General features: G+C 47.1%; 2 protein-coding genes across 2 annotated transcripts in view; one reads left to right on the top strand and one right to left on the bottom strand.

The window, feature by feature from the left end:
- Positions 1 to 25,252, bottom strand: eapp (e2f-associated phosphoprotein). The gene is made up of 6 exons (XM_070895897.1): positions 25,056 to 25,252; positions 16,735 to 16,913; positions 15,915 to 16,019; positions 6,682 to 6,802; positions 2,250 to 2,363; positions 1 to 1,108 (listed from the first exon to the last, which is right to left on the bottom strand). The coding sequence occupies exons 1-6, from the start codon at positions 25,124 to 25,126 to the stop codon at positions 826 to 828; spliced, it is 873 nt and encodes a 290-aa protein (XP_070751998.1). The 5' UTR covers positions 25,127 to 25,252; the 3' UTR covers positions 1 to 825.
- LOC139277441 (tRNA selenocysteine 1-associated protein 1-like) overlaps positions 25,236 to 27,334 on the top strand; it is a 65,454-nt gene continuing 63,355 nt past the window's right edge. The window contains exon 1 of the mRNA XM_070895898.1: positions 25,236 to 25,502. Within this exon, the coding sequence (XP_070751999.1) occupies positions 25,314 to 25,502 (189 nt within the window). The 5' untranslated portion in view covers positions 25,236 to 25,313. The remainder of the gene's footprint in view (positions 25,503 to 27,334) is intronic.

Genomic DNA, 27,334 nt, shown 5'->3' with positions numbered 1-27,334 from the left:
TTAGTTTGGAGTGTGACCCCCTTGCAGGGGGCATTTATTTAAAGTGCACAACTAAAATAGTTGAACTGATAAGGTGTAGTAAGATTGTTAAACATGTGTTAATAAACCAACTAGTTCTTAATAGCAATGTGTTACTATCAATTCTTAAGCAAAGAACCCATGAAGCAAATACATTACAATGCTTGTATAGGTTTGTTTTCTCTCTGAAGACAATAGCTACATTCATCCCATTAAACAGCAAAATTATTTATTTAGTCATATCTTTAAGAGTACAAGGAGCACAGTAAGTTGATATTTACAGAATAAAGGATCATGTTTTAAAATTATTGTTCCGTCCTCTCGTCCCTGGTGCTGGGACACAGCCCCGTCCCTGGTGCTGGGATTGATGTCAGGTCACAGACCCATGGGGAGGGAAGGCTGAGGTGCTCAGTATTTAACACGGATGTTCCTTCCATGCCAGACTGGCCAGTGGGGCAACTGAGGGCAGCACAGCGAGGACCCGAAAGTGGTCTCATGCAGGAGTGGGAACCCGACGACTGCAGCAATACTCCGACTGCTGCCTTGCTGAGATAACTCAGCACAGACCAGGAGTCACACTTGGGACCCTCTGCGCCCAATGGCTCAGTTACACACATTAGGAGATCAAATGGTACTATTTAATGTCAGGACAGTTGAGCAATAAGCCGGTCTTTATCGCTCATTGTTCCATCTCAGCAGAGAGTGGGCTCACAGAATCCACTTTTACAATAGTTAATGTGAGAATTACGTAAAAAAATTAGCAAGCAGAATTTGTTACCTCGTAACAAAACAGAAACGTGATCAGATTTAACAGTGGCTGGCTAGAACATTAAAGAAATGATACACTTCATCCTTGTCAAACATGGCCACTTCCACTGAACACTCTGCACAGCGCACTGGATGATACATCTCGTCTTTCTCCGCATCCTGCTGTGAGCCAGGCGAGATCTCTCCTGCTAGACCTTTTAGCCGCTTGTTCCTGCTCCTTCTCTTCCTGTTTACTGGCTCCTGGTATTTGAGAACTTCTCCTCTGTTAATGATACAATTCATCACAAACATAGCCCTGTACTGCTCTTTGTACAAGTCGTGCCTGGAGGAACAATATAAAGGGGACACCATTACTACACCAAAGAGGGAAGTGGTTTATATCTAATTTCAGTGCTTCCCTCTCAGGCCTGTGTCACTGAGCTGGTGCAATCACCACCCAGTTCAAGGGCACGGCACCAGAGCATGAAACTAGCAATCACACTCAAAACGCCCTGGGATGGAACACAGGAGCAGGCCATTCAGCCCTCAAGCTTGGAAAAGGTCTCCAGCCTCTTGTGGTGTAGAGGGCGCCATCCTGAGACTGGAGGGGAGGCCAGCGGATATATAAACATGAAAAACTTGAAGCCAAAAGCATTGGGAGCAGTTCTCAGAACGTCCCACCATGGTCCTCATCTATCTCCACCTGGTGATACATTGAGCGAACTTTACACTCACAATCGACAGGAGACCAGCTGGTCCAACAAGCCAGTCCCACTGATATGGTGCAAACTACAATCCCCACCCACCACTCCCTCCCTCCCCCCCCCACTCACACAAACCCCACCTCGCCAACCCCCCCAGTCACACAAACCCCCCCTCCCCCCCAGTCACACAAACCCCATCCCACCCACCACTCCCCCAGTCACACAAACCCCATCAACTCCCCGGTCATACAAACCCCTCCCACCCACCACTCCCCCAGTCACACAAACCCCATCAACTCCCCGGTCATACAAACCCCTCCCACCCACCACTCCCCCAGTCACACAAACCCCATCAACTCCCCGGTCACACAACCCCCCCCTCCCCCTTCCCCCCCCCCCCCCCGCCACCCATCACCTCCCAGTCACACAATCCCCCCCCCTCCCCAGTCACACAAATCCCATCAAACCTCCCCTCCCCTCCCCCACCAACCACAAACCCCATTAACTTCCTGGTCACACAACCCCCCCCCCCCCCCACCCCCCAGTCACACAACCCTCCCCTCCCCGCCCCCCACCCCCCAGTCACACAAACCCCATCAAACTGCCCCCCCCCCCACCCAACCACAAACCCCATCAATCCCCCGGTCATACAAACCCTATCCCACCCACCCCTTCCCCAGTTACGCAAACCACATCAAACCCAGGGCCCGAACCTGGGGCATTCTCACCAGCTCCAGGACAGACCTCGCACCTGCACACTGGCTGATGGTTACTGCTTACCGTTGGCAGTCCAGGCACAGGGTGGTCATACAGGCTGGACAGTTCAGAACCGCATCGCTGGTGGGAACAGGGGTGGTCTCTGACTGGTTTGAATGGTTATTAAGCCCACGATACCTGCAAAAGAATAATATTGGGAGTTAGATCTTAGAAGTTTTATATCGATTTGCCATTCCATATTCTGGAACAGAAAGGGTAGATAAAGGTAATGCAGCAGATGGAATATATTTGGATCTTCAAAAAGTACTGCACAGTAACTCGTGCCTAAAGTCAGAACACATGGAGTCAGGGGACAAGTAGCAGAATGGACAGTAAGCTGGCTACAAAACAGAACGAGAGAGTAGGGGGTTAAAGGAAGTAGTGATGCAGGTTAATAAGACCATAAAAAAACAAACCAAGTACTCGGGTTTATTTCTAGAGGGATAGAATTGAGAAGTGGAGAAGTTCTGCTAAACTTGTATCAAACTTTGGTTAGACCACACTTGGAGTGCTGTGTACAGTTCTGGTCGCCATATTATAAAAAGGATTTAGAGGCACTGGAGAGGGTGCAAAAAGATTTCAAGGATGATACCAGAACTGCGAGGGTATACCCATTGGGAAAGGATGAACAGGCTGGGTCTCTTTTCTCAAAGCATGACCTAATAGAGGTCTTTAAAATTATGAAAGGTTGTGACAGAGTAGATACAGAGAGAGTTTTTCCACTTGCGGAGAAGAGCCAATCTAGAGACCATCAATATAAGGTAGTCACCAAGAAATTCAATAAGGAATTCAGAAGAAACTTTTTCTGTGATGAGAATGTGGAACTCGCCACCACAAGGAGTGGTTGAAGCGAATGGTATAGATGCATTTAAGAGGAGGCTAGACAAGCATATGAGAGAGAAGGGAATAGAGAGTTATGCTGATATCATTAGATGAGGAAAGACGATAGGAGGCTCGAGTGGAGCATAAATGCCAGCATGGACTGGTTGGGCTGAATGTTTTTGAGCCGTGTATCCGATGTAATTATTAAAGGATTTGACAGGGTAGACGTAGAGATGATGTTTGGTGTGCAAAATCAAAGCACATGGTATTGGGGGTAATGTACTGACGTGGTTAGAGAACTGGTTGGCAGACAGGAAGCAGAGATTCGGGATAAACGGGTCCTTTTCAGAATGGCAGGCAGTGACTAGTGGAGTGCCACAGGGCTCAGTGCTGGGACCCCAGCTCTTTACAATATACATTAACGATTTATATGAAGGAATTGAGTGTAATATCTCCAAGTTTGCGGATGACACTAAACTGGGTGGCGGTGTGAGCTGTGAGGAGGACGCTAAGAGGCTGCAGGGTGACTTGGACAGGTTAGGTGAGTGGGCAAATGCATGGCAGATGCAGTATAATGTGGATAAATGTGAGGTTATCCAATTTGGGGGCAAAAACACGAAGGCAGAATATTATCTGGATGGCGGTAGATTAGGAAAAGGCGAGCTGCAACGAGACCTGGGTGTCATTGTTCATCAGTCACTGAAAGTGGGCAGTGAAGAAGGTAAATGGTATGTTGGCCTTCATAGCTAGAGGATTTGAATATAGGAGCAGGGAGGTCTTACTGCAGTTGTACAGGGCCTTAGTGAGGCCTCACCTGGAATATTGTGTACAGTTTTGGTCTCCTAATCTGAGGAAGGACGTTCTTGCTTTGGGGGAGTGCAGCGAAGGTTCACCAGACTGATTCCAGGGATGGCTGGACTGTCATATGAGGAGAGACTGGATCAATTGGGCCTTTATTCACTGGAGTTCAGAAGGATGAGAGGGGATCTCATAGAAACGTATAAGATTCTGACGGGACTCGACAGGTTAGATGCGGGAAGAATGTTCCCGATGTTGGGGAAGTCCAGAACCAGGGGGACATAGTCTTAGGAAAAGGGGTAAGCCATTTAGGACTGAGATGAGGAGAAACTTCTTCACTCGGAGTTGTTAACCTATGGAATTCACTGCCGCAGAGAGTTGTTGATACCAGATCATTGGATATATTCAAGAGGGAGTTAGATATGGCCCTTATGGCTAAGGGGATCAAGGGGTATAGAGAGAAAGCAGGAAAGGGGTACTGAGGGAATGATCAGCCATGATCTTATTGAATGGTGGTGCAGGCTCGAAGGGCCGAATGGCCTACTCCTGCACCTATTTTCTATGTTTCTATGTTTCCACTTGTGGGGGCCATAAATAGAAGAGGCAGGAGTAACTATGACTCACTTTGGAGAGTTTAGGGTTACAAAGAAGCTGTGGCATTTTGTGAGTTCTAAGTCACAGTGAGTTGTACCTCCAGGCGGTGCCACTGGGCAATATTTCGATATTGACTAAATGATTGGCCGAGTAATTCAAAATAGGCTGGGTGACCACCACTGCCTCTAAAGAGTTACCACAGGGCTTTTGAGGAGGTCTCTCAAGGCTTCAAGTCTTCCGTCTGAATGTTGAGGAGTCAAGCGTTACCAATGTAGCTGTGGCCATCTTGTGAGTTCTAAGTCACAGTGTGTTATACCGGTACGCCTGCAACATGTCGGTGTCGGCAAACTGACTGGTCGAGTAACTCCGAGTGATATTCTCATCATCACAGGCAGTCTCTCGGAATCGAGGAAGACTTGCTTCCACTCTAAGTGAGTTCTCAGGTGACGGAACAGTCCAATAGGGAACCACAGTCCCCGTCACAGGTTGAAGGAAAGGGTAGGTGGGGAGTCTGGTTTGCCACACGCTCTTTCCACTGCCTGTGCTTGGTTTCTGCATGCTCTCAGCAACGAGACTTGAGGTGCTCAGTGCCTTCCCGGATGCACCTCCTCCACCTAGTATTCTATACCTCTTGCCATAACATTTTATTCCATTATCTTTCTCTATGATACACTTGAGGTTCTACTTTTAATCTGACCCTGAATCCCCAAATCCCTCTGCTCTTCCACACCCAGCTTTCCCCAGACAAAGTACAATTATTACTTTGATTTTTTTTTAAACAAAATGTACCGCCTCAGATCTTTTCGACCAGTGACAGACAATTTTATAGACTGGTGAGGCCACATGATTTGGGATCATAAAGCAAACTGTGAGCACCACATCTTGTATCCTCTGTAGTTTTGAGACTCGGACCCCTGTGTCATGCCACAGGCTCCTGGGGACTGGTGTTTCTTTAGCTTCCATCCTCGTCCTTGCCCATTGCCCAAGTGTCCCTCCACTGTCCTCAACTTGCCTTCCAACCACCCCAGCTTATCCCCGAAAGCACAGGGAAGATAGTGTCCGAGTCTCAACCAATTTCCCCCCTTCCTTCAGCTACAGGCTGAGCTGCCCAGAATAATACCCCTTCACAAAAACTAGCAACCGACTGGGATCCCAAACCCAGGATGGGAACATCCCATTCTAAAACACTGTGCAGGTAGAAAACGTATTCCAAAACCCTAATGAGCTGGCACCATTGAAATCACCAAAAGAAGTTAATTTTACTAAGGAGACCTTGGGCAGTGAGGATGGAAGCCAAGAACTGTCCTACTGTCAACAAGTCTAATGTAGCCAAAATTGCTGATGATACAGATAGCAAGTTGTGGGGAGAATCTGCAAAGGAATATAGATAGGCTAAGCGCGTGGGTAAAAAATTGGCAGACGGGAGTATAATGTGGGAAAATTTGAGGTTATCCACTTTGCTAGGAAAAATAAAAAAGCAAATTATTTAAATGGGGAGAGATTACAAAATGCTGCGGTACAGAGGAATCTGGGGGTCCTTGTGCATGAAACGCAAAAGGATAGTATGCAGGTACAAGCACGTGATCAGGAAGGCAAATGGAATGTTGGCCTTTATTGCAAGGGGGATGGAATATAAAAGCAGAGTAGTCCTGCTACAACTGTACAGGGTATTGGTGAGGCCACACCTAGAGTACTGCGTACAGTTTTGGTCTCCGTATTTAAGGAAGGATATACTTGCATTGGAGGCTGTTCAGAGAAAGTTCATGCGGTTGATTCCTGAGATGAAGGGGTTGGCTTATGAAGAAAGATTGAGCGGGTTGGCTTATGAAGAAAGATTGAGCAGGTTGGGCCTATACTCATTGGAGTTTAGAAGAATGATCTTACTGAAATACCTAAGATTGTGAGGAGGCTCGACAGGGTAGATGCAGAGATGTTTCCCCTCGTGGGGGAATCTAGAACTACGGGGGTTAGTTTCAGACTCGCCATGAATGGCGGAGCAGGCTCGAGGGGTCAAATGGCTGACTCCTGCTCCTAATTCTTATGTTCTTATCAAAGTTAGATTAGGAACTGAGGCAGGTCTGGTAAATCTTCACAGCTTGCTGTTTGGCACGAAGCACTGTAAGCCAGTACTGTGCGTTCAAGCATCCCAGGAGCTCAGGCACTCACTCCAGCCTCTTGCTGATAGAGCTCAGCTGCCGAGTCACCGGGAGAAAGGCGAAGCAAAGAGAAACGGTACACTCACCCTCTCCTCTGCATGTCGACCCAAGCCTGGTCGCGGTCATCCTGATCTGGATCATACAACAGCTCATCGTTTGTCAGAACCTTCTGCCTTTTCTTCCGTTTCTTCCTTGAATCGCATCCTTCTGCAAGGATTAGGGCAAGGTTTAATGGGGCTGAGTGAAGGTGAGCCCATTCACCCATTAGTCAAACAGCAGTCGACCAAAACCAGCTTCAACATTAAATTCATTCCTGAATTGCAGAGAAGGGAAGGCTAGGGGATTGCCTTCACTCCAAAGCAATCCTCTCATTTACAAAAGAAAGATGATGCAGAACTTTTGACTCCCATTTTTGTAGAAAGAGTAAATTTTGGGATTATTATCCATTCTTGGCACTGGGCATTTATTGCTCATCCCTATCTCCCACGAGAATGTGGGGGTGGGCCTTCTTTGTACCTGTAGCATGTTGATACAACAGAGTGGCTTGCGAGGCCACTCAAAGGGCAGTGACAAATTAAGCACATTGGTGTGTCATGGGACTGAAGTCATGTGGAGGCCAGACTGTGAAAGGACGACAGGCTCCATCCCCCCGCCCCCCCACTGTAGATATCTGAATGGAATATATGGAATTAAGGACATTAAGGTAAACGGGATATATGAAAATGTATAAGCCATGGAAGAATAGCTGGGAGAATGTCAGATTGCAAATAGTGCAACATCAGCATAGCTAACAGTCTTTCTCAAGGTTTCAAGTCACTAATCCTGCCAATAATATCTAATTGTAACATGAAATACATCTGCAGAATTACAAGGTCTCAGTTAATAGTCACACCATTAGATTGAAATATTTAGAGGCAATGCTTGAGCTTTCAAGAAGAACATCTCATATAGATTGACTAATGAGTGGCTGAGTTAGACTGTCAATCCATTTGTATTTTGTTATCTGATTTCAAAACTGTATAACTGTTAACGCTTTACGATGTAACTTCACCTATCCGTAGGGAGTGTGTACGCTCTATCCAGAGAGTATATCTTCTGTCTGATAGGTCTTACTGGCCGGTAATAAAGACTACTTTGTTCAAAGCACAAGAGGTATTCGACTCAGTAATTTTACTGAACCAGATTGAGGTAAAAGAATCCAGGAATTTACATTTGGTGTCAGAAGTGGGATCTCAACGGACGACTGCCGAAAACTTGCGAATTAAGAGCCAGACTAGCCTTGGACGAGACGAGGGGAAAGTGGCCACTGGAGTGAGTATGATTTCAATACTGCTCCAGTTTCCCCCGGTTTCAAAAGTCTGAGGAAAGTTTAGCCACTCGCTGGTTCTCAGGTAGTGTCTGAACGAGATCCAGGACAATCTGGTGAATACCTTTCAAACTTAGAATAGGGATAGAGATAGGGAAATTGTGCGATGACGCAAACCAAGCGGCGACTTGGAAAGATAGTTAGAGCTAGATAGGGATGGATCAATCATGGATCCAAAAATAAATAGGAAAGAAAAGAAAGAGACTCTTGTGAATGTCTGTTTAAATGAGAAATGCTTCTGTGATTTTTACTGTAAAAAAAAAAGCTGGGGAGTTGTGGTTTGTTTTATCTCAAACAGAATGAAAGTTTGTTTTAACCCTTCGTAGTGTTGTCCTGTATGTGGGAAGTTTAAGAGTGTGAACCTTATTGAATTACGTATATTCGGATGATAAGTTACGGAGCCAGGAAATGCACAAAGGATAGGTTTGTTAAAAAAAAAGAAAAAATTACATGGTCCCGGTGGTTAAAAAAAAAGAAAGAAAAACTTGTTGAAAGAAAACATTCAGAGAAGGCACAGCAAAACAACTGAGATGGATTAAAAAAAAAAATTATATTAAATAACACGACCTTGAGGCTGGAACAATTGAGATAACGAAAAGCAGTCCACAGCCTACGTGCCAGACTTCTCTCTAGTTATAAAAAAAAAGTTACGTACTAAATAGGTGCTAAAAAAAAAATGTTCTGAGATTTTAAATTATGAAAAAAATTCCACTGCAAAAAAAAAAATAAATCACTCCTGTCCAGTTGGCAGAAAAACGTCATTAAATTAGGGCTTTCATTGACTGATTGGATTTAAACTGCGCAGTAACGCGAAAGGATAGGGAAATTTGGAGACTAAAAGAAATTAATTAAGGCTCATAAGACTTTAGAAAATTAGGCTCACAGGGAATAAAATGGGGATTTAAATAGAGGATAGGTGTTCAACTCAGGTACGACGTCGACCTTGAATATCACTTGGCCCGTCTAGGCTCTGATTGAATTTTAAAAAAAAACCCCCGCAGCAACTCGGAAGGTAGGGCCGACGCGAACGCGCAGACGCACAAACAACGCGAGACGCGCAGCGGCGCGAGCGTGCGGCCGAGAGAAGGGCCGAAGCGAACGCGCAGGGAAGCGAACGCGCAGTGACGTAGACGTGCAGTACGTAAACGCGCAGTGACGTAGACGCGCAGTGACGCCAACGCGTAGTGACGTAGAGGCGCAGCAACGCGAATCACGAAAGTCAGTGCTAATGTCAGTAAGTCTTTGTAAGTCTTAAGTGTTTAGAGTTTTAAGTAAAGTTTTAAGTATTGAAATCGCGCGGCGACGCGAACCGCGCGGCGACGCGGGTAAGTGTTAGAAGTCTTTGTCTATCTTGTATTGAAATCGCGCGGCGACGCGAACCCCGCGGCGACGCGGGTAAGTGTTAGACGTCCTTGTTTATCTTTTAAAGTTTTAAGTATCTTAACTCGCGCGGCGACGCGAGCCACGGGTCGACGCGGATTGCGCGGCGATGTGAACTGCGAGGCAACGCGGATTACGCGGCGACGTGAACTGCGTGGCGACGTGGTAGTTTTAGTATCCTAAATCGCGCGGCGATGCGAACCGTGCGGCGACGTGGGTAAGTGTTAGCATTAGTAAAGTTTGGTTATTTGGAGTTAGTTAAAGTCAGTGTTAGTTTCTGTAAAGTCTGTGTCTATTTTTAAGTTTGTTTAAATTGCACGACGACACGAACGCGTAGCGACACAGTAATACGAGGAGCAGCGTGAAAATGGGTAATCAGTTAGATAAAACCACGGATGCGGATAGTCCGCTACAAAAGTTATGTGAGGAATTCCCTGAAAGAGCTGAAGACTTTAGAAAATTATCAGGAGCCCTGAATAAATTATTAGGGGATGACCAGTGGCCTCTAGGTAGCACTAGAAGCGTAGAGGTAGCAAAAAAAGCACAGGGATTAATTTGGAGAAGGGGACGAGGAAAAGGGGATAAAAATGTAATTGCAACCTGGCGACATTATTGTCAGAAATTAAAAGATGCATCACTTCTGTCAAATTGGCAAACAAATGCTATTAAATTAGGACTTTCATTGACAGAGGGAACACATGTTAAAACTGTAGACGTCTTAAAGAAAGAATGTGCGCACAAAGAGAAACTTGCTAAGAGATCCTCTGGGACCTCTGAGAAAGGTATTGATCAACTACGAGTTAAAATGGCATTGTGTTAGTCGAGGCTGATGATGAAATTGATGAGTGGCCACTGACTCAGCGCCCAACGGCACCTCCCACACCCCCTGGCCTCTTGCTCCAGTCCTCTTCCCAACACCCTCCACCTTACACTCCGGCGAGAGGAGTTGGGAACAACCCCATACCACCAAAGCAACAAACCCGAACTGACTCCTCATCCTCTGATAGCGATTCGGATCCCCAGTTTACAAGCAATATAGCCGAAAGGACCAGATCTTACACTCGAAAGGGCAGAACTATCTCGACATCACAAACAGTCCCGTAAATCTTCTAGTCAATCTACCAGTCCAAGTTATGAAAGACATAGCAAACACCCCCGCCGATCGAGACGCAGAACTGTCAAGCAGTCAGACAGCTCTGAAACATCCTCCGGCCTAGAAATGATTTCCAAGATCCCAAAGTCCCGACACCAATTCCCTGTCAGACCAATGCCAAACCCTGATGCACAACAAGCTGCAGACCACCTCTCTATAGATGTCTGTGATCTTCAAACAACTATTTGATTGCTCACGTTATCCGGACAGATGGAGAGGACAGTTAGATATTATTGGCAGGAAAAGAAAGGGGAGGGGGGAGGTGCGCCCCCAACCCAGGTCAAGATTGAATACGTGACTAGAAAGGAAGAGCCATCTCGGGAGGAAGGATCAATAGAACCGTAGTGTTGCATACAGGATTGGATGGATAAGCAAGGATACGGTTATACTAAACAACCAAACGGCCCGAGCCCTGCTAATAAACCTCCCTATTGTCCCCGGCATGGTATGGGAAGAGGCCGGGACTGGGTAAGAGGAATTGATTGTTTTAATTGTGGGCAGGAAGGACATTGGAATAAAAATTGCCCCTACCGTCAGCATGGAAAAGGAAGAGGAGGAAGAGAAGGGGGGCAAGGGGAGAGAGGAGGATCTTACACTAACTTCTCCCAGAAACAACCCATTTGGTCAATTGTCCCCCGATTGACTACGCAGCTTGATTGTGCAGGGATCCTCCCCGGACGACGAACCCATTCTGAATGAGTGGCAACCCTTTTTGATAGATACGGGAGCCTTCATGTCTTCTGTACAATCAAAGCTTAAACTCCCTGCCTCTACTGAAGCACAGGAACTTTCAGGATTCTTGGGACAAATCTCGACATTCCCAGTGTCAGAACCGGTTAAAATGGGTTACCAGGAAGAATCGGTGGAACATCGAGTTGTTATCACAACCAATCTGGACTGTAACTTGATGGCTAGAGGCCTCCTTTGCAAATTCCAGTTGCATTTGGAGTGTGGAGATGATGGGATTATTGTAAAACAGGAAACCCTTAAGCGGCAGTATTATACCACTAGAACCCCTCAGTGGTGGTCTCTGGACCTGCCGCAGGCACCCTATCACGTGACCCTAGCATACGATCCCAGTGGAAAGAATCAGGACCTGCAGAACTTTTATCAGGATCACGAAGGGGAAGTGAAGGGAATTCTATTAAGGGCTAGAGTGACTGGACTGGAAAGAGAGGCAGATTTTGTGGAAGTGGATAAGAATCTGTGGAAACAGCCCCTAACAATGGCACCGCATATTGCTCGTGAAGTATTAGCCCCTCACCATGCTAAAGATTTGGGAGTTATGGTACGCAAGGCCATAGATGAGGCTGACCCTACCAGCCGGGATGTGCAAATTGTAAAACATGGCCGAACAGTCCAATTTCATGGGGACCCCGAGAAGGTCTTAACGACTCTACAGCATCATACTGGCTCCGGCATACCTGACTATGTGGATCCTCATGTGTGGGCAGAGAACCCCTCCCAAGTGGGTTATACTCCCATTGATCCGATTGAGATCCCAGTGCAGGGCAATCCGACAGAACCCACTGAAATCACAGGCAATTCTAAACTGACCTTTCGGCACTGTACTGCAATTAATCCGGCCTGTTTTCTTACTGAGCCACCCCAAGATGAGGAAGAACCCAGTCATGATTTCTTATCTTTAATTTAAGAGGCCACATCAGTCAGGGAAGATTTAGTTGATGTACCAATGGAAGATCCAGACTGTATTCTTACTGAGCCACCCCAAGATGAGGAAGAACCCAGTCATGATTGTTTATGTATGTTGACGGAAGTACTTCTATTAATCCAGAAGATACACGAATCTCAGGATACGCCATAGTAAACCAGGAGAATCAGGTCTTGGAATCTGCCGCTTTGAAACCGCCTATTCTGCCCAACAAGCTGAACTATTCGCCCTCACCCGAGCCTGTATCTTGGCCAAAGATCTCAAAGTCAATGTCTACACCGATTCTAGGTATGTCTTTGGGGTGGTCCATGATTTCGGACAATTATGGAAAATAGAGGATTCCTAACCTCACAGGGGAATGAGATATCTCATAAACAGTTAGTATCTGATTTGTTGCAAGCCCTCATGTTCCCCAAACGCATTGCCATTGTCAAATGTACCGCCCATACTACCGGAAATTCTCTGGTTGATATAGGGAATCGTTGTCCTGACCAAGAGGCCAAACAGGCCTCTCGTGACCAACAGATGGTAGTGCCCAAAATTATGAGTCAGACTAAAAATCCTGCGAAGGATAAGTTAGCCTCGGAAAAACCAATGCCAACCATCCAAGATGTTATAAAAGCACAGGAGGACGCTCCTGAAAAAGATATTATGCATGTACTTATGACAATGTTTCTAAACTCTGGACCACTCCCGCGGAACAGACTTGCATGTCTGACGAGTTGGCCTCATGGGTTATAGAATGTCTGCATTTTGCTACTCATTGTGGAGCAAGGGCAACAAGTGATACGCTTTTGGCTACTTGGTGGCACCCTAGACTCCAGGCGCTCACCCAGAACATCAGTAGTCGTTGCCTGGTTGGCCAGCAACATAATCCAGGGAAGGGAGTCCCCTGTGATTGGGGTAAAACGCCCCTACCCGAAGGTCCCTTTGAGACATTTCAGTTGGACTACATTGAGTTGCAAAAAGTTCAGTGTTACAGATATGTGTTAGTAATAGTAGATGTGTTTAGCAGATGGATTGAAGCCTACCCTAACCTGGACAATAAGACTCAGACTGTTGTTAAGGTGCTAATGAGGGAAATTGTTCCTAGATATGAGATCTCAGCTAGACTGATGACCACCTATGTTCTTTCTCTGACTCAGGCTCTGCGACTAGTTCACAACCAGGTTCAAGATGCTCACCTCGACCTCCCAGTTTTACCCGAATTGTCCCTCGTGGCACCAGGGAAGTATGGATTCGGAAGGGATTAGAGCCACAATGGGAGGGGCTTTTTTTTTTAGGTGTCACTCACTACCCCCACTGCAGCCAAGGTTGAGGGGAAAAGTGCCTGGGTTCACCTGCACCACTGCAAGCTCATCACCATTTAAACAAATTTTGCTGGTTAGTCTAATTCCTGTTTCTGTTCCAGATCTCCTCTTCCCCATAGCTGAACAAGGCAGTTGAAGGAGGATCAGTTTGAACTTTTACCCGTAAGACAGCCAAATACACTGACGGAGACCTGAATAAGGGAAACGGGAAAACAGAACTCTTTTTATCAGCTAAATAATTGGACTATTTATAAGATGAGACTGTGTCTGTATGCCACTGTCTGCATAATAGTGTTGATATGACAGTTTTGGCGCACGGGAAGCAAGACAAAGGCGAGAGCTCCATGTAAACACCTTTTTGTATATATCTTACGTTTATGCGGAAAAGGGGCACTGCACTAGATGCTGGGTGTGTTCACATATCCCTATACATTCCAAAGGGGGAATTCCTTTGCGCACTGCTGAGGCTCTGGAGGGCATCACAGCTGAAATGGTAGCGATAAGGACCTTACAAAACCGAATGGCCCTCGATTACCTGTTAGCTGAGAAAGGGGGAACGTGTGCCCTGATGGGATCTGAATGTTGCACTTACATTCCTGATAGTTCAGAAAACATAACCCACCTTGCCGATCACATAAGGAGGGAGGTGAAGAAGTTATCCACACCAGCAAAAAAACTAGGCAGGTTTGATTGGTTTCTGGGTGGATCTTGGAGATCCTATCTAATACATGGGGCAATTGTTCTCATCGTAATAATAATTACCTGCTGTTTGATTGTTGGTTGCCTTAACCTCTGCTGTAAAGTAATGACAAGGTTAGCAGACCCTCTTGTGGTCAAGGCTTCCCGGGTTATGATCCAACAAACTAGAGAACTACTCAACAATAATATGATTCTGGAAAGGGAGTGCGAACGGATGAATGCAATACTCATAGAATGATCCTAAATGTTATCATAGAATGATAAAAGGGGGGATGTGGATATCTGAACGGAATATATGGAATTAAGGACAGTAAGGTAAACGGGATATATAAAAATGTATAAGCCATGGAAGAATAGCTGGGAGAATGTCAGATTGCAAATAGTGCAACATCAGCATAGCTAACAAGGTTTCAAGTCACTAATCCTGCCAATAATATCTAATTGTAACATGAAATATATCTGCAGAATTGCAAGGTCTCAGTTAATAGTCACACCATTAGATTGAAACATTTAGAGGCAATGCTTGAGCTTTCAAGAAGAACATCTCATATAGATTGACTAATGAGTGGCTGAGTTAGACTGTCAATCCATTTGTATTTTGTTATCTGATTTCAAAACTGTATAACTGTTAACGCTTTACGATGTAACTTCACCTATCCGTAGGGAGTGTGTACGCTCTATCCAGAGAGTATATCTTCTGTCCGATAGGTCTTACTGGCCGGTAATAAAGACTGCTTTGTTCAAAGCACGAGGTATTCGACTCAGTAATTTTATTGAACCAGATTGAGGTAAAAGAATCCAGGAATTTACACCACCGCCTTCACCCACTCCTCCTAAAGGACATCAGTGAACTCATTAGGTTTTTAATTTAAATTCTCAAACTGCCACGGTGGGATTTGGACTCGTGTTCTGTGGATTCAGTAAATTACGACAGTCACACCCGCATTATCCACATGGAAAGCCCTGCGTGGTTTTGAGCACTGTGGGGGGGGGATTAGAAAGGCTGAGGTTGTGGTTTGCCAACGGCTTGTGGCTCCACAGCACCTCTCGGTCCCTCCAAAATTGTAGCTCACGTTGTTTCCGATCAAGTCGCTGTTTCAGACTCTCGTCGAGATGTGGCTGGAGCATCGATTGCAGGGAGAGAGACTTTGCTCCAGGGCCTCTGCTGGGCAACAAAAACTGAACACTTCTGGCCAGCATATTTCTTGAAACGTAAAGACGGGTTATTCCGGTTGGGCTTACCAAATGCTTCAGGTGTATAGAATTCCTTCCCTCGGGAGAGCATGGAGTTGGGACCAGGCACTGCTCACAAGATGGTGAACAAAGAGGCGGGCCAATTCTCCGAGTCACTTCGGCACAACCCGAGTGCTCACAGCAGCACTGGCACTGGCAGAGGCTTGGGAGCAAGACCTCGAACTGGGTCCGAGTCCTGACCGTTGTGTGGGACCCCGACCCCGGGGGGGGGGGGACAGGGACCCCGACCCCTGGGGGGGGGGGCACAGGGACCCCGATCCCTGGGGGGGCACAGGGACCCCGGGGGGGGCCACAGGGACCGGGACCCCGGGGGGGCATGGAGACCCTGACCCCGGGGGGGCACGGAGACCCCGACCTCGACCACAGGGAGCGGGAGGGACGGGGGCACAGGGACACAGCCCTGAAACACAGTCTGCATTGTGCAGGTCCCTGAGTTTGAGGATCTTCCAATTGCAGGGAAGGCAGCAGAACCAGCGGAATCTTACCCTGCTCATCTTCAGCCTCAGAGTCTGAGTCGAAGTACACCGCGTCGTAGTACTGCGGCTCGGGAACAGCTCGGGACCCACAGTTTCCCATACTGGAGGAAGCACCTGACAAGATGAAAGATCAGAGTGACAACAGCAGGTTAACATTGCTTTTCTGCATGAAAATTATACTCATCAAGGCATGAACTGTTGGTGCGAGGAACTCCTGTGAATATCAAACACTCCCAGGGCAGGTACAGCACGGGGTTAGATACAGAGTAAAGCTCCCTCTACACTGTTCCATCAAACACTCCCAGGGCAGGTACAGTACGGGTTAGATACAAAGTAAAGCTCCCTCTGCACTGTCCCATCAAACACTCCCAGGGCAGGTACAGCACGGGGTTAGATACAGAGTAAAGCTCCCTCTACACTGTTCCATCAAACACTCCCAGGGCAGGTACAGCACGGGTTAGATATAGACTGAAGCTCCCTCTACACTGTCCCATCAAACACTCCCAGGGCAGGTACAGCACGGGGTTCGATACAGAGTAAAGTTCCCTCTGAGAAGCAGCAGTTATTGTGAAATTTTCTACATTAGCCATCTGTGTGGATTCAGATTGTGTGCAGTTTGGGAGTTTTGTTCAGCGGGTCCGCGCTCACGAGGTCAGAGTTGAGAGTTCGGATACACAGCATACTGGAAGTCACACAGGTGAAAGGTCAGTGGCTCACCAGAAATCCACTTAAATACTCGCTCGAAAAAATAACCACCTCCGGAGTTTAATTTATTAAAACCAGAGAGTAAAACTGGAGGCACGGGAATGACGGAAAAGCATTGAAATACCTTCAGCTGCTAATGCCCAACTGCCCTCGATGACCTTCATGGTGGAATCCAGCTCTGCTGCCATCTCTTTCTCAAATTCATCATCGCTGGACTCGCTTTCCCCCGTTAAGTATTCCTTGATCAGTTTGCGTTTGCGTTCAGGCGTGCCATGGAGGAGAATGTCTAACTCGTCTTCAGAGCTGGAGGAAGCAAGAATATATTCAGAGCTTACCTCCAACTATCGCCCTACCTGTACTGGGAATATGGGTGGGGAACAATTACAGTGTGTGGCCGCAAAAAAATATAGCATCAAATAGGGGAAATCCCCCCGGAGTGGCAATCTTGGTGGTACAATGGCGATGAGGAAGGTAGGACATGAAAATATTGACTAATGCCAGAGGTAAATCACGTTGAAAATCACAGATATTTGCCAAAATAATCCAGTTTATACTTACCCCATGGCTTGGTTAGACTGGTTAGCAAAATAAAAGAGCCCATGGGATTAAAGGGACGGTTACGAATTTGGCTAAGGGGTAGGAAGCAGAGAGGAGTCGTGAATAGTTGTTTTTCAGACTGGAGGGAAATATTCTGCGATGTTCCCCTGGGGTCAGTATTAGGATATATATCGTGGCAGCCCTGACCTGCGAGAGACCATCAGCGGCAGGTCAGAGCCATAAAAAGAGCAGCTAGCAGTGGCCATAGGCAGCGTGGCGGCATGCCACGGCAAGGTACAGCGCAAGTTGGTGCAGGTGGGCAACGGCAGCGAAGAGTGACATCATCAAGGTCCAGGTCGGTGATTGGAGCGCGGGCAGGAGCAGCAGGAGTGGCGAAGTTGGGGTGAAGGAGCGGCGAGAGATTGTAGAGGGATGTGATCGGGGCCCGGGAGAGGCGAGAGTTCGGGGCCAGAAGAGCCGAGGGCCCAGGGGCAGCATGGCCCAGCCCACACTGCGATATGTGTGCGCACTAGGTCTGTGCAGCAGAGCAGGTCTCCAGTCGTCCTGGTTAACCCTTGCCACTGGACCAAGACCTTGCTCTATCAAGCCTGTGTGGTGGCTGGTGTGCAACGGCAACCTCACGTTAAAACAATCCAACCACAGGCATCTTCCACCCTTCAGGGTGTAGTTCGGGATCTGGAATATTAGGTCCTTCATTGAAACACCTGTGAACTCATCCTTTTTTGGCGTGGAAGCAAGTCATCCTCGCTTCGAGGGACGGCCTATGATGATGATGATATTAATGACCTGGACTTGGGTGTACAGGGCACGATTTGCAGATGACACAAAATTCAGAAATGTAGCAAACAATGAGGCGGATAATAACACACATCAGGAGCACAGGCAGACTTCTTTAAAAATTCATTCTCGGGATGTGGGCGTCGCTGGCAAGGCCAGCATTTATTGCCCATCCCTAATTGCCCTCGAGAAGGTGGTGGTGAGCCACCTTCTTGAACCGCGGCAGTCCGTGTGGTGAAGGTGCTCCCACAGTGCTGTTAGGGAGTGAGTTCCAGGATTTTGACTGAGCAACGATGAAGGAACGGCCGATATATTTCCAAGTCAGGATGGTGTGTGATTTGGAGGGGAACTTGGAGGTGATGGTGTTCCCATGCACCTGCTGCCCTTGTCCTTTCTAGGTGGAGAGGTTGCGGGTTTGGGAGGTGCTGGCGAAGAAGCCTTGGCGAGTTGCTGCAGTGCATCTTGTAGATGGTACACACTGCAGCCAGGGGGCGCCGGTGGTGGAGGGAGTGAATGTTGAAGGTGTCGATCAAGTGGGCTGCTTTGTCCTGGATGGTGTCGAGCTTCTTGAGTGTTGTTGGAGCTGCCCTCATCCAGGCAAGTGGAGAGTATTACATCACACTCCTGACTTGTGCCTTGTAGATGGTGGAAAGGCTTTGGGGAGTCAGGAGGTGAGACACTCGCCGCAGAATACCCAGCCCCTGACCTGCTCTTGCAACCACAGTATTTACATGACCGGTCCAGTTAAGTTTCTGGTCAATGGTGACCCCCAGGATGTTGATGGTGGGGGGATTCAGTAATGATAATGCCATTGAATGTCAAGGGGAAGTGATTAGACTCTCGCTTGTTAGAGATGATCATTGTCTGGCATTTGTGTGCTGTAAATGTTACTTGCCACTTATCAGCCCAAGCCTGAATGTTGTCCAGGTCTTGCTGCATGTGGGTATGGACTGCTCCATTATCTGAGGAATTGCGAATGGAACTGAACACTGTGCAATCATCAGCGAACATCCCCACTTCTGACCTTATGATGGAGGAAGGTCATTGATGAAGCAGCTGAAGATGTTTGGGCCTAGGACACTGTCCTGAGGAACTCCCTGCAGCGATGTCCTGGGGCTGTGATGATTGGCCTCAGATAAGCACAACCATCTTGCTTTGTGCTGAGTATGAGTCCAGCCAGTGGAGAGTTTTGCCCGATTCCCATTGACTTGATGCCACACTCGGTCAAATGCTGCCTTGATGTCGAGGGCAGGCACTCTCACCTCACCTCTGGAATTCAGCTCTTTTGTCCATAGAAACATAGAAACATAGAAAATAGGTGCAGGAGTAGGCCATTCGGCCCTTCTAGCCTGCACCGCCATTCAATGAGTTCATGGCTGAACATTCAACTTCAGTACCAAGGCTGTAATGAGGTCTGGAGCCGAGTGGTCCTGGCGGAACCCAAACTGAGCATCGGTGAGCAGGTTATTGGTGAGCAAATGCCAGTTGATAGTACGTTTAGGCCCCAGCCTGGGAGAGTTATTGGGCTAAAGGGAAAAGCTAGATTTGGAGAGTTAGGGGACTCGAGGGACAACTAATCTGTGGGACGAGAGACATGAGCAAGGCTGGGAGAGTAAGGGACTACGCCAACTATAGAACCACAGACATTTACAGTGCAGAAGAAAGTCATTCAGCTCATCGCGCCTGTGCTAATATTTTTCTAGAGTAATCTAAAATTAATCCCACTGGTCCGCTCTCTGCCCCATAGCCCTGTACCTTTCTCTGCTTCAAATCTTTACCTACTTTTCCTTTAGAAGTTTCAATGGTCTCAGCCTCAACTACTCCCCGAAGAAAACTATTTCAGGCTCCAACAACCTTCTGTGTAAAGGAATTTCTTTTAATCTCTCTTCCCATTGATGAAGCCTTGTCACTGACTCCCCAATCAGAGGTAATAGCCTTTCCCTATTCACCCTTTTAAAACACTTCATAGTTTACATTAGGTTGAATGTAAGAATAGAGAAGGATAATGAAGAGTCAAAGAGAAAGGTGTTGAACTGGAAAAAGCAAGATAAGACTGGTTCTGGCCCAAAATAACTGGGCAGAACATTTAGCAAACAGTACTATGAATCAGTAACAGGGAATCGTCCAATAGGATACAAAATTGATAGATTCCTATAAGACGGAAAGGGGCTACATCAAAGAATATAGTTCTGCGGATAAAGAGATGATAAAACTAGGGCTAACATTACTGAAGATCATGAGGAATGTAGAAAGTGCAGCAGGAAGTGTAAGGGGAAATAAGAAGGGCTAAAGAGAAATATGTAAAAAGATGCACAGCTAATACAAAAGGATACAGTAATCCCTTTTATAAGCAACTAAAAAAATTGTTAGAGAGGGGATAAGACTGCTGAGAGATGAAGGGGGAATCTAGTTCTGGAGGATGAAGGTATATTGGAGATATTTTAAGTAAATAGTTTATGTTTATTTTTACAAATGATGGTGGAAGCGAGTGTAGATGTACTCGAGCAGGATATACAACATTTATAGAGATAACTACAGAAAAGGAATTTGTTCTGAACAGAACCTGATGTTTAAAAAGGGATAGACCGAGTAATTACAGGCCAGTCAGCCTAACCTCGGTGGTGGGAAAAAATTCAGCGCGATGGTATTAATCATCATTCAGAAAGACACGGATTAATCAAGGACAGTCAGCACGGATCTGTTAAGGGAAGGTCGTGTCTGACTAACTTGATCGAAGTTTTGGAGGAGGTAACAAGGAGGGTCAATGAGGGTAGTGTGTTTGATGTACTCTATACATGGATTTTAGCAAGGCCTTTGACAAGGTCCCACGTGGCAGACTGGTCACAAAAGTAAAAGCGCATGGGATTCAAGGGAAAGTGGCAAGTTGGATCCAAAATTGGCTCAGAGGCAGAAAGCAAAGGGTAATGGTCGATGGATGTTCTTGTGACTGGAAGGTTGTTTCCAGTGGGGTTCTGCAGGGTTCAGGACTAGATCCCTTGCTTTTTGTGGTACATATCAATGATAATCATGTCCCCTACATTCAAGTCTAAGAACTTTGCAGATAATACAAAAATTGGCAGTGGACTGGTCCGGTGGGCAGAACAGTGGTAATTGGAATTCAATCTGGAGAAGTGTGAGGTAATGCATTTGGGGAGGGCTAACAAGGCAAGGGAATACACAATATGTGGTAGGATGCTGAGAAGTATAGAGGAACAAAGGGATCTTGGAGTGCATGTCCACAGATCCCTGAAGGTAGCAGGACAGGTCGATAAGGTGGTTAAGGTGGCATACGGAATACTTGCCTTTATTAGCCGAGGCATAGAATACAAGAGCAGGGAGGTTATGCTAGAACTGTACAAAACACTAGTTAGGCCACAGCTAGAGTACTGCATACAGTTCTGATCACAGTACAGGAAAGATATGATTGCACTAGAGAAAAAGAGAGTAGAGAGGGCACTTACGAGGATGTTGCCATCACTAGAGAATTCATAGAAATTTACAGCACAAAAGGAGGCCATTTCGGCCCATCGTGTCCGTGCCGGCCGACCAAGAGCTATCCAGCCTAATCCCACTTTCCAGCTCTTGGTCCGTGGCCCTGCAGGTTACGGCACTTCAAATGCACATCCAAGTATTTTTTTAATGTGGTGAGGGTTTCTGCCTCTACCACTCTCTCAGGCAGTGAGTTCCAGACCCCACCACCCTCTGGGTGAAGAAATATCCCCATATATCTCCTCTAATCCTCCCCCCCTCCCCGCCCAATTACTTTAAATCTATGTCCCCTGGTTGTTGACCTCTCTGCCAAGGGAAACAGGTCCTTCCTATCCACTCTATCCAGGACTCTCAATTTTATACACCTCAAATCAGGTCTCCCCTCAGTCTCCTCTGTTCCAAAGAAAACAGACCCAGCATCTCCAATCTTTCCTCATTGCCAAAATTCTCCAGTCCAGGCAACATTCTTGTAAATCTCTTCTGCACCTTTCCAGTGCAATCACATCTTTCCTGTAATGTGGTGACACAGCACTCCAGCTGCGGCCTAACCAGTTCAAGCACAATCTCCATGCTCTTGTATTTCATGCATCGACTAATAAAGGCAAGTATTCCATATGTCTTCTTAACCACCTTAACTAGCATCCTTCTACCTTCAGGGCTCTTCAATGTCCTTTTGTTCCTCTACACTTTTCAGTGTCGTACCATTTAATGTGTATTCCCTTGCCTAGTTAGACCCCCCCCAAATGCATTGCCTCACACTTATCCGGATTGAATTCCATTTGCCACTGTTCTGCCCACCTGACCAATATATTGATATCTTCCAGCTTTTTTCTTCATTATCAATCACACAGCCTATTTTAGTGTCATCTGCAAACTTCTTAATCATACCCCCAACATTCAAGTCCAAGTCATTGATATATACCACAAAAAGCAAGGGACCCAGCACTTGTATTCACTGGAGTTCAGAAGAATGAGAGGGGACCTCATAGAAACATTTAAAATTCTGACGGGGTTAGACAGGTTAGATGCAGGAAGAATGTTCCCAATGTTGGGGAAGTCCAGAACCAGAGGTCACAGTCTAAGGATAAGGGGTAAGCCATTTAGGACCGAGATGCAGAGGAACTTCTTCACCCAGAGAGTGGTGAACCTGTGGAATTCTCTACCACAGAAAGTTGTTGAGGCCAATTCACTAAATATATTCAAAAAGGAGTTAGATGAGGTCCTTACTACTCGGGGGATCAAGGGGTATGGCGAGAAAGCAGGAATGGGGTACTGAAGTTGAATGTTCAGCCATGAACTCATTGAATGGTGGTGCAGGCTAGAAGGGCCGAATGGCCTACTCCTGCACCTATTTTCTATGTTTCTATGTTTCAATGAGCCCTGCGGAATCCCATTGGGTACAGCCTTCCAGTCACAATAACACCCATCAACCATTATCCTTTGCTTCCACCAGCTTGTCCTCGCCGCACAGCACTGCCCCCGTCATCAAGATCCATGGCGCAGCCCTGGACAACGTGGACCATTTCCATATCTTGGGAGCATCCTATCAACAAGAGCAGGCATTGACGAGATCCAAAACTGCCTCCAGTGTGCCAGTGCAGCCTTCGGCCGCCTGAAGAAAAGAATGTTTGAAGATCAGGCCCTCAAAACTGTCACCAAGCTCATGGTCTACAGGGCTGTAGTAATACCCATCCTCCTGTATGGCTCAGAAACATAGACCATGTACAGTAGACACCTCAAGTTGCTGGAGAAAAACCACCAACGATGTCTCCGCAAGATCCTACAAATCCCCTGGGAGGACAGACGCACCAATATTAGCGCCCTCGACCAGGCCAACATCCCCAGCATTGAAGCACTGACCACACTTGATCAGCTCTGCTGGGCAGCCCATATAGTTCGCATGCCAGACATGAAACTCCCAAAGAAAGCGCTCTACTCAGGACTCGTCCACAGCAAACGAAACATTACAAGGACACCCTCAAAGCCTCCCTGATAAAGTGCAACATCCCCACTTGACACCTGGGAGTCTCTGGCCAAAGACCGCCCTAAGCGGAGGAAGAGCATCCGGAAGGGCGCTGAGCACCTCGAGTCTCAACGCCGAGAGCATGCAGAAATCAAGCGCAGGTTGCGGAAAGAACGTGCGGCAAACCAGTCCCACCCACCCCTTCTCTCAACGATTGTCTGTCCCACATGTGACAGGGACTGTGGTTCTCGTATTGGACTGTTCAGTCACCTAAGAATTCATGCTAAGAGTGGAAGCAAGTCTCCCTCGATTCCGAGGGACTGCCTATGATGATGATGATGATGATGATTTGCTTCCTGCCTCGGAGCCAATTTTGGATCAAACTTGCCACTTTGTCCTGGATCCCATGGGCTTTGACTTTCGTGACCAGAATTTTAGCTGAAGAAAGACTGGATAGACTGGGGTTGTTTCCTTTGGACAGAGGAGGCTGTGGGGAAATTTAATTGAGGTGTATAAAATTATGAGGGGTCTAGATAGAGTGGATAGGAAGGACCTTTCTCCCTTAGCAGAGGTCTAAAGCCCAGGGGCATAGATTTAAAGTAAAAACAGAAAATGTTGGAAATACTCAGCAGGTCAGGCAGCATCTGTGGAGAAACAGCGTTAGCGTATCAGGTCGATGATATCAAAACTGAGTTCACATTCCAACATGGCAAGTCAGGAAACTAAATTTAATACACCTGGAGTGGCAGCAGAACCACAAAAGCTTTTGGATTGTTGTAAAAACCTAAGTGGTTTGCTAATGCCCTTCAGGTAAGGCCAGACCTGCTTTCCACAACTGTGCCTAGCCTCATTCATTCATAGGCAGTCCCTTGGAATCGAGGAAGGCTTGCTTCCACTCTAAAAATGAGTCCTTAGGTGGCTGAACAGTCCAATACGAGAACCACAGTCCCTGTCACGGGTGGGACAGACAGTTGTTGAAGGAAAGGGAAAGTGGGAAAGGTTTGCCGCACGCTCCTTTCGCTGCCTGCGCATGGTTTCTGCATGCTCTCGGCGACGAGACTCGAGGTGCTCAGCGCCCTCCCGGATGCACTTCCTCCACTTCGGGCGGTCTTTGGCCAGGGACTCCCAGGTGTCAGTGGGGATGTTGCACTTTATCAGGGAGACTTTGAGGGTGTCCTTGTAACGTTTCCTCTGCCCACCTTCGGCTCGTTGCGAGAGAGGGAATTCCCCCTCAAATATAGAGAGAGAATGCCCCCCCCTCAAATATAGAGAGAAAATATAAAGCCTACACATGACTTCAATACCACACTACATTGTTGACTGAAATAACTTGAACCTATGGCAAAGAGAAGGGACGTGCTCTCGGTGTCCTGGACAATCCCTCAATCAACATCTCAAAAAGATTATCTGGTCAATATTGCGTTGCTGTGTGTGGGATCTTGCTGTGCACACATTGGCTGCTGTGCTTCGTTCATTAAGTGACTACACGACAAAATTGACTTCATAGTCTGTAAAGCGCTTTGGGACGTCCTGAGGGTGAAAGCGGCGACAGAAATACAAGTCTTTCTCTGTGGGCAGAGAAGGCCAAGGGGAGAGTCAATGGAGGTTTGTTAAAGTTAGCAAGGGTTCAGGAGGGTGAATGGGAGCCGCTCACTCACCTTGAAGCCGGATCCTCCTCGTCACTCGGCTCCTCCACCAGGTACGGATCGTCCTGTTCCTGGCGGCTCATGGTGGCTGGGCCCCGGTCTCTCCCTCTCCCAGTCCCCGGCCTGTACCAGGCCCCTGCCTCCTCCTCTCCCTGTGGCGGTGCCGCCGACACGTCATGAGGCCGCGACACGGGGAGGAGGGGTCCTGAGCTGCGGGCGGCGCGACCGGATGACGAGCTCCGCCCATCGGTCCCGGGCCCGGAGTCACTGATGCGGCGCCGGGGACACCCTCCGAGCGGGAGCCGCCGCTGCATCGCCACCGGCCCGCCACCCAGCCTCCCCGCACAGCCCAGCCCGGCACCCCCTCCTCCCGCCCCGGCTCCGGCCCCCAGCCCCGCCGCAACCATGGCGGCCAACCGGACCCCGAGCACCGTCATGGGCATCCTGTGGATGGGAGACGTGAGTATCTGTAAACATGCCCCTGCGCTGAGGGAATGTCCCCCTCAAATAGAGAGAGAGGGAATGTCCCCCTCAAATAGAGAGAGCGGGAATGTCTCCCTCAAATATAGAGAGCGGGAATGTCTCCCTCGAATGTAGAGGGCGGGAATGTCCCCCTCGAATGTAGAGGGCGGGAATGTCCCCCTCGAATGTAGAGGGCGGGAATGTCCCCCTCGAATGTAGAGGGCGGGAATGTCCCCCTCGGATGTAGAGGGCGGGGATGTCCCCCTCGGATGTAGAGGGCGGGAGAATGCCCCCCCTCTCAAATATGGAGGGAGTGACCCCATTAATGTAGAGAGATTGTCAACAGTACATACACACAGCCAATATCAGCATTAAATATATAGAGAGATTTTCAACGTTCAATACACAGAGAATATCAGCATTCTTCTTTGGCTGTCCCTCGAAATCGAGGAAGACTTGCTTCCACATTAAAACTAAGTTATCAGGTGGAATGAATTCTAGGGTGTCTGATGAGCCCAATGCGGGACCGACAGTCTCTGTCACATGTGGGGCAGACGGTGGTTGGAGGGACGGGTGGGTCGGGTGCTTGGTTTGTCATACGCTTCTTCCGCTGTTTGTGCTTGGCTTCCACATGCTCCCGGTGAAGAGAGTCGAGGTGCTCGGGGTTTTCTTGGATGCATCTCCTCCACTTTGAGCGGTCTTGGGCCAGGGATTCCCAAGAGTCGGTGGGGATGTTAAATTTTTTCAAGGAAGCTTTGAGGATGTCCTTGAAGCGTTTTCTCTGCCCTCGCTTGCTGTGACAGAGCTTGGAGTAGAGTGCTTGTTTTGGGAGTCTGGAATCGGGCATGCGGGCAATGTGGCTCATCCATCGGAGCTGATCGAGTGAGGTCAATGCCTCAACGCTGGGGATGTTTGCCTGTGAGAGAACGCTATTCTGCCAATGAAGTTGCAGGATTTTGCAGAGGCAACATTGGTGGTACTTCTCCAGTGCTTTGAAGTGCCTACTGTACATAGTCCATGTTTCTGAAGCATATAAGAGGCGGATATCACTACTGCTCTGGAGAACACCAGCTTGGTGCCAGCCTTGAGATCCTGGTCTTCAAACACACTCTTCCTCAGGCGGCTGAAGGCTGCGCTGGCACACTGAAGGCAGTATTTGACTTCGTCGTCGATGTCTGTCCTCGCTGATAGTCGGCTCCCAAGGTATGGGAGCTGGTCCACATTGTCCAAGGTCTCGTCATAGATCTTGATAATCTGGGAGCAGTACAGTGTGGCAGGAGCAGGTTGGTGGAGAACCTTTGTCTTACGGATATTTAATAGAAGGCCCAGACCCTCACTTCATTGATTATATATTTTTGTATATTTGTATATATATTTTATATACATTTATTTATTTATATATATGTGTATGTATATATATATATGTATAGTATATTTATATAGTGTGTATATATAAGTGTATATATATATATATATAGTGTGTGTGTATATGTATATATAGTGTGTGTATATGTATATATAGTGTGTATATATAGTGTGTGTATATGTATATATAGTGTGTATATATAGTGTATATATATAGTGTGTGTGTATATATAGTGTGTGTGTATATATTTGTGTGTGTATATATATATAGTGTATATATATAGTGTATATATATAGTGTATATATAGTGTGTGTATATATATAGTGGATATATATAGTGTGTATATATATAGTGTGTATATATATAGTGTGTGTGTTATATATAGTGTATATATATATAGTGTGTGTATATATATAGTATATATATATAGTGTGTGTATATATAAGTATATGTATATATTAGT

Source organism: Pristiophorus japonicus, chromosome 12, assembly GCF_044704955.1.
Source record: "Pristiophorus japonicus isolate sPriJap1 chromosome 12, sPriJap1.hap1, whole genome shotgun sequence".
Lineage (NCBI taxonomy): Eukaryota > Metazoa > Chordata > Chondrichthyes > Pristiophoridae > Pristiophorus > Pristiophorus japonicus.
Note: the sequence above shows the minus strand (reverse complement) of the source record. Positions and strands in the feature narration are given on the sequence as shown.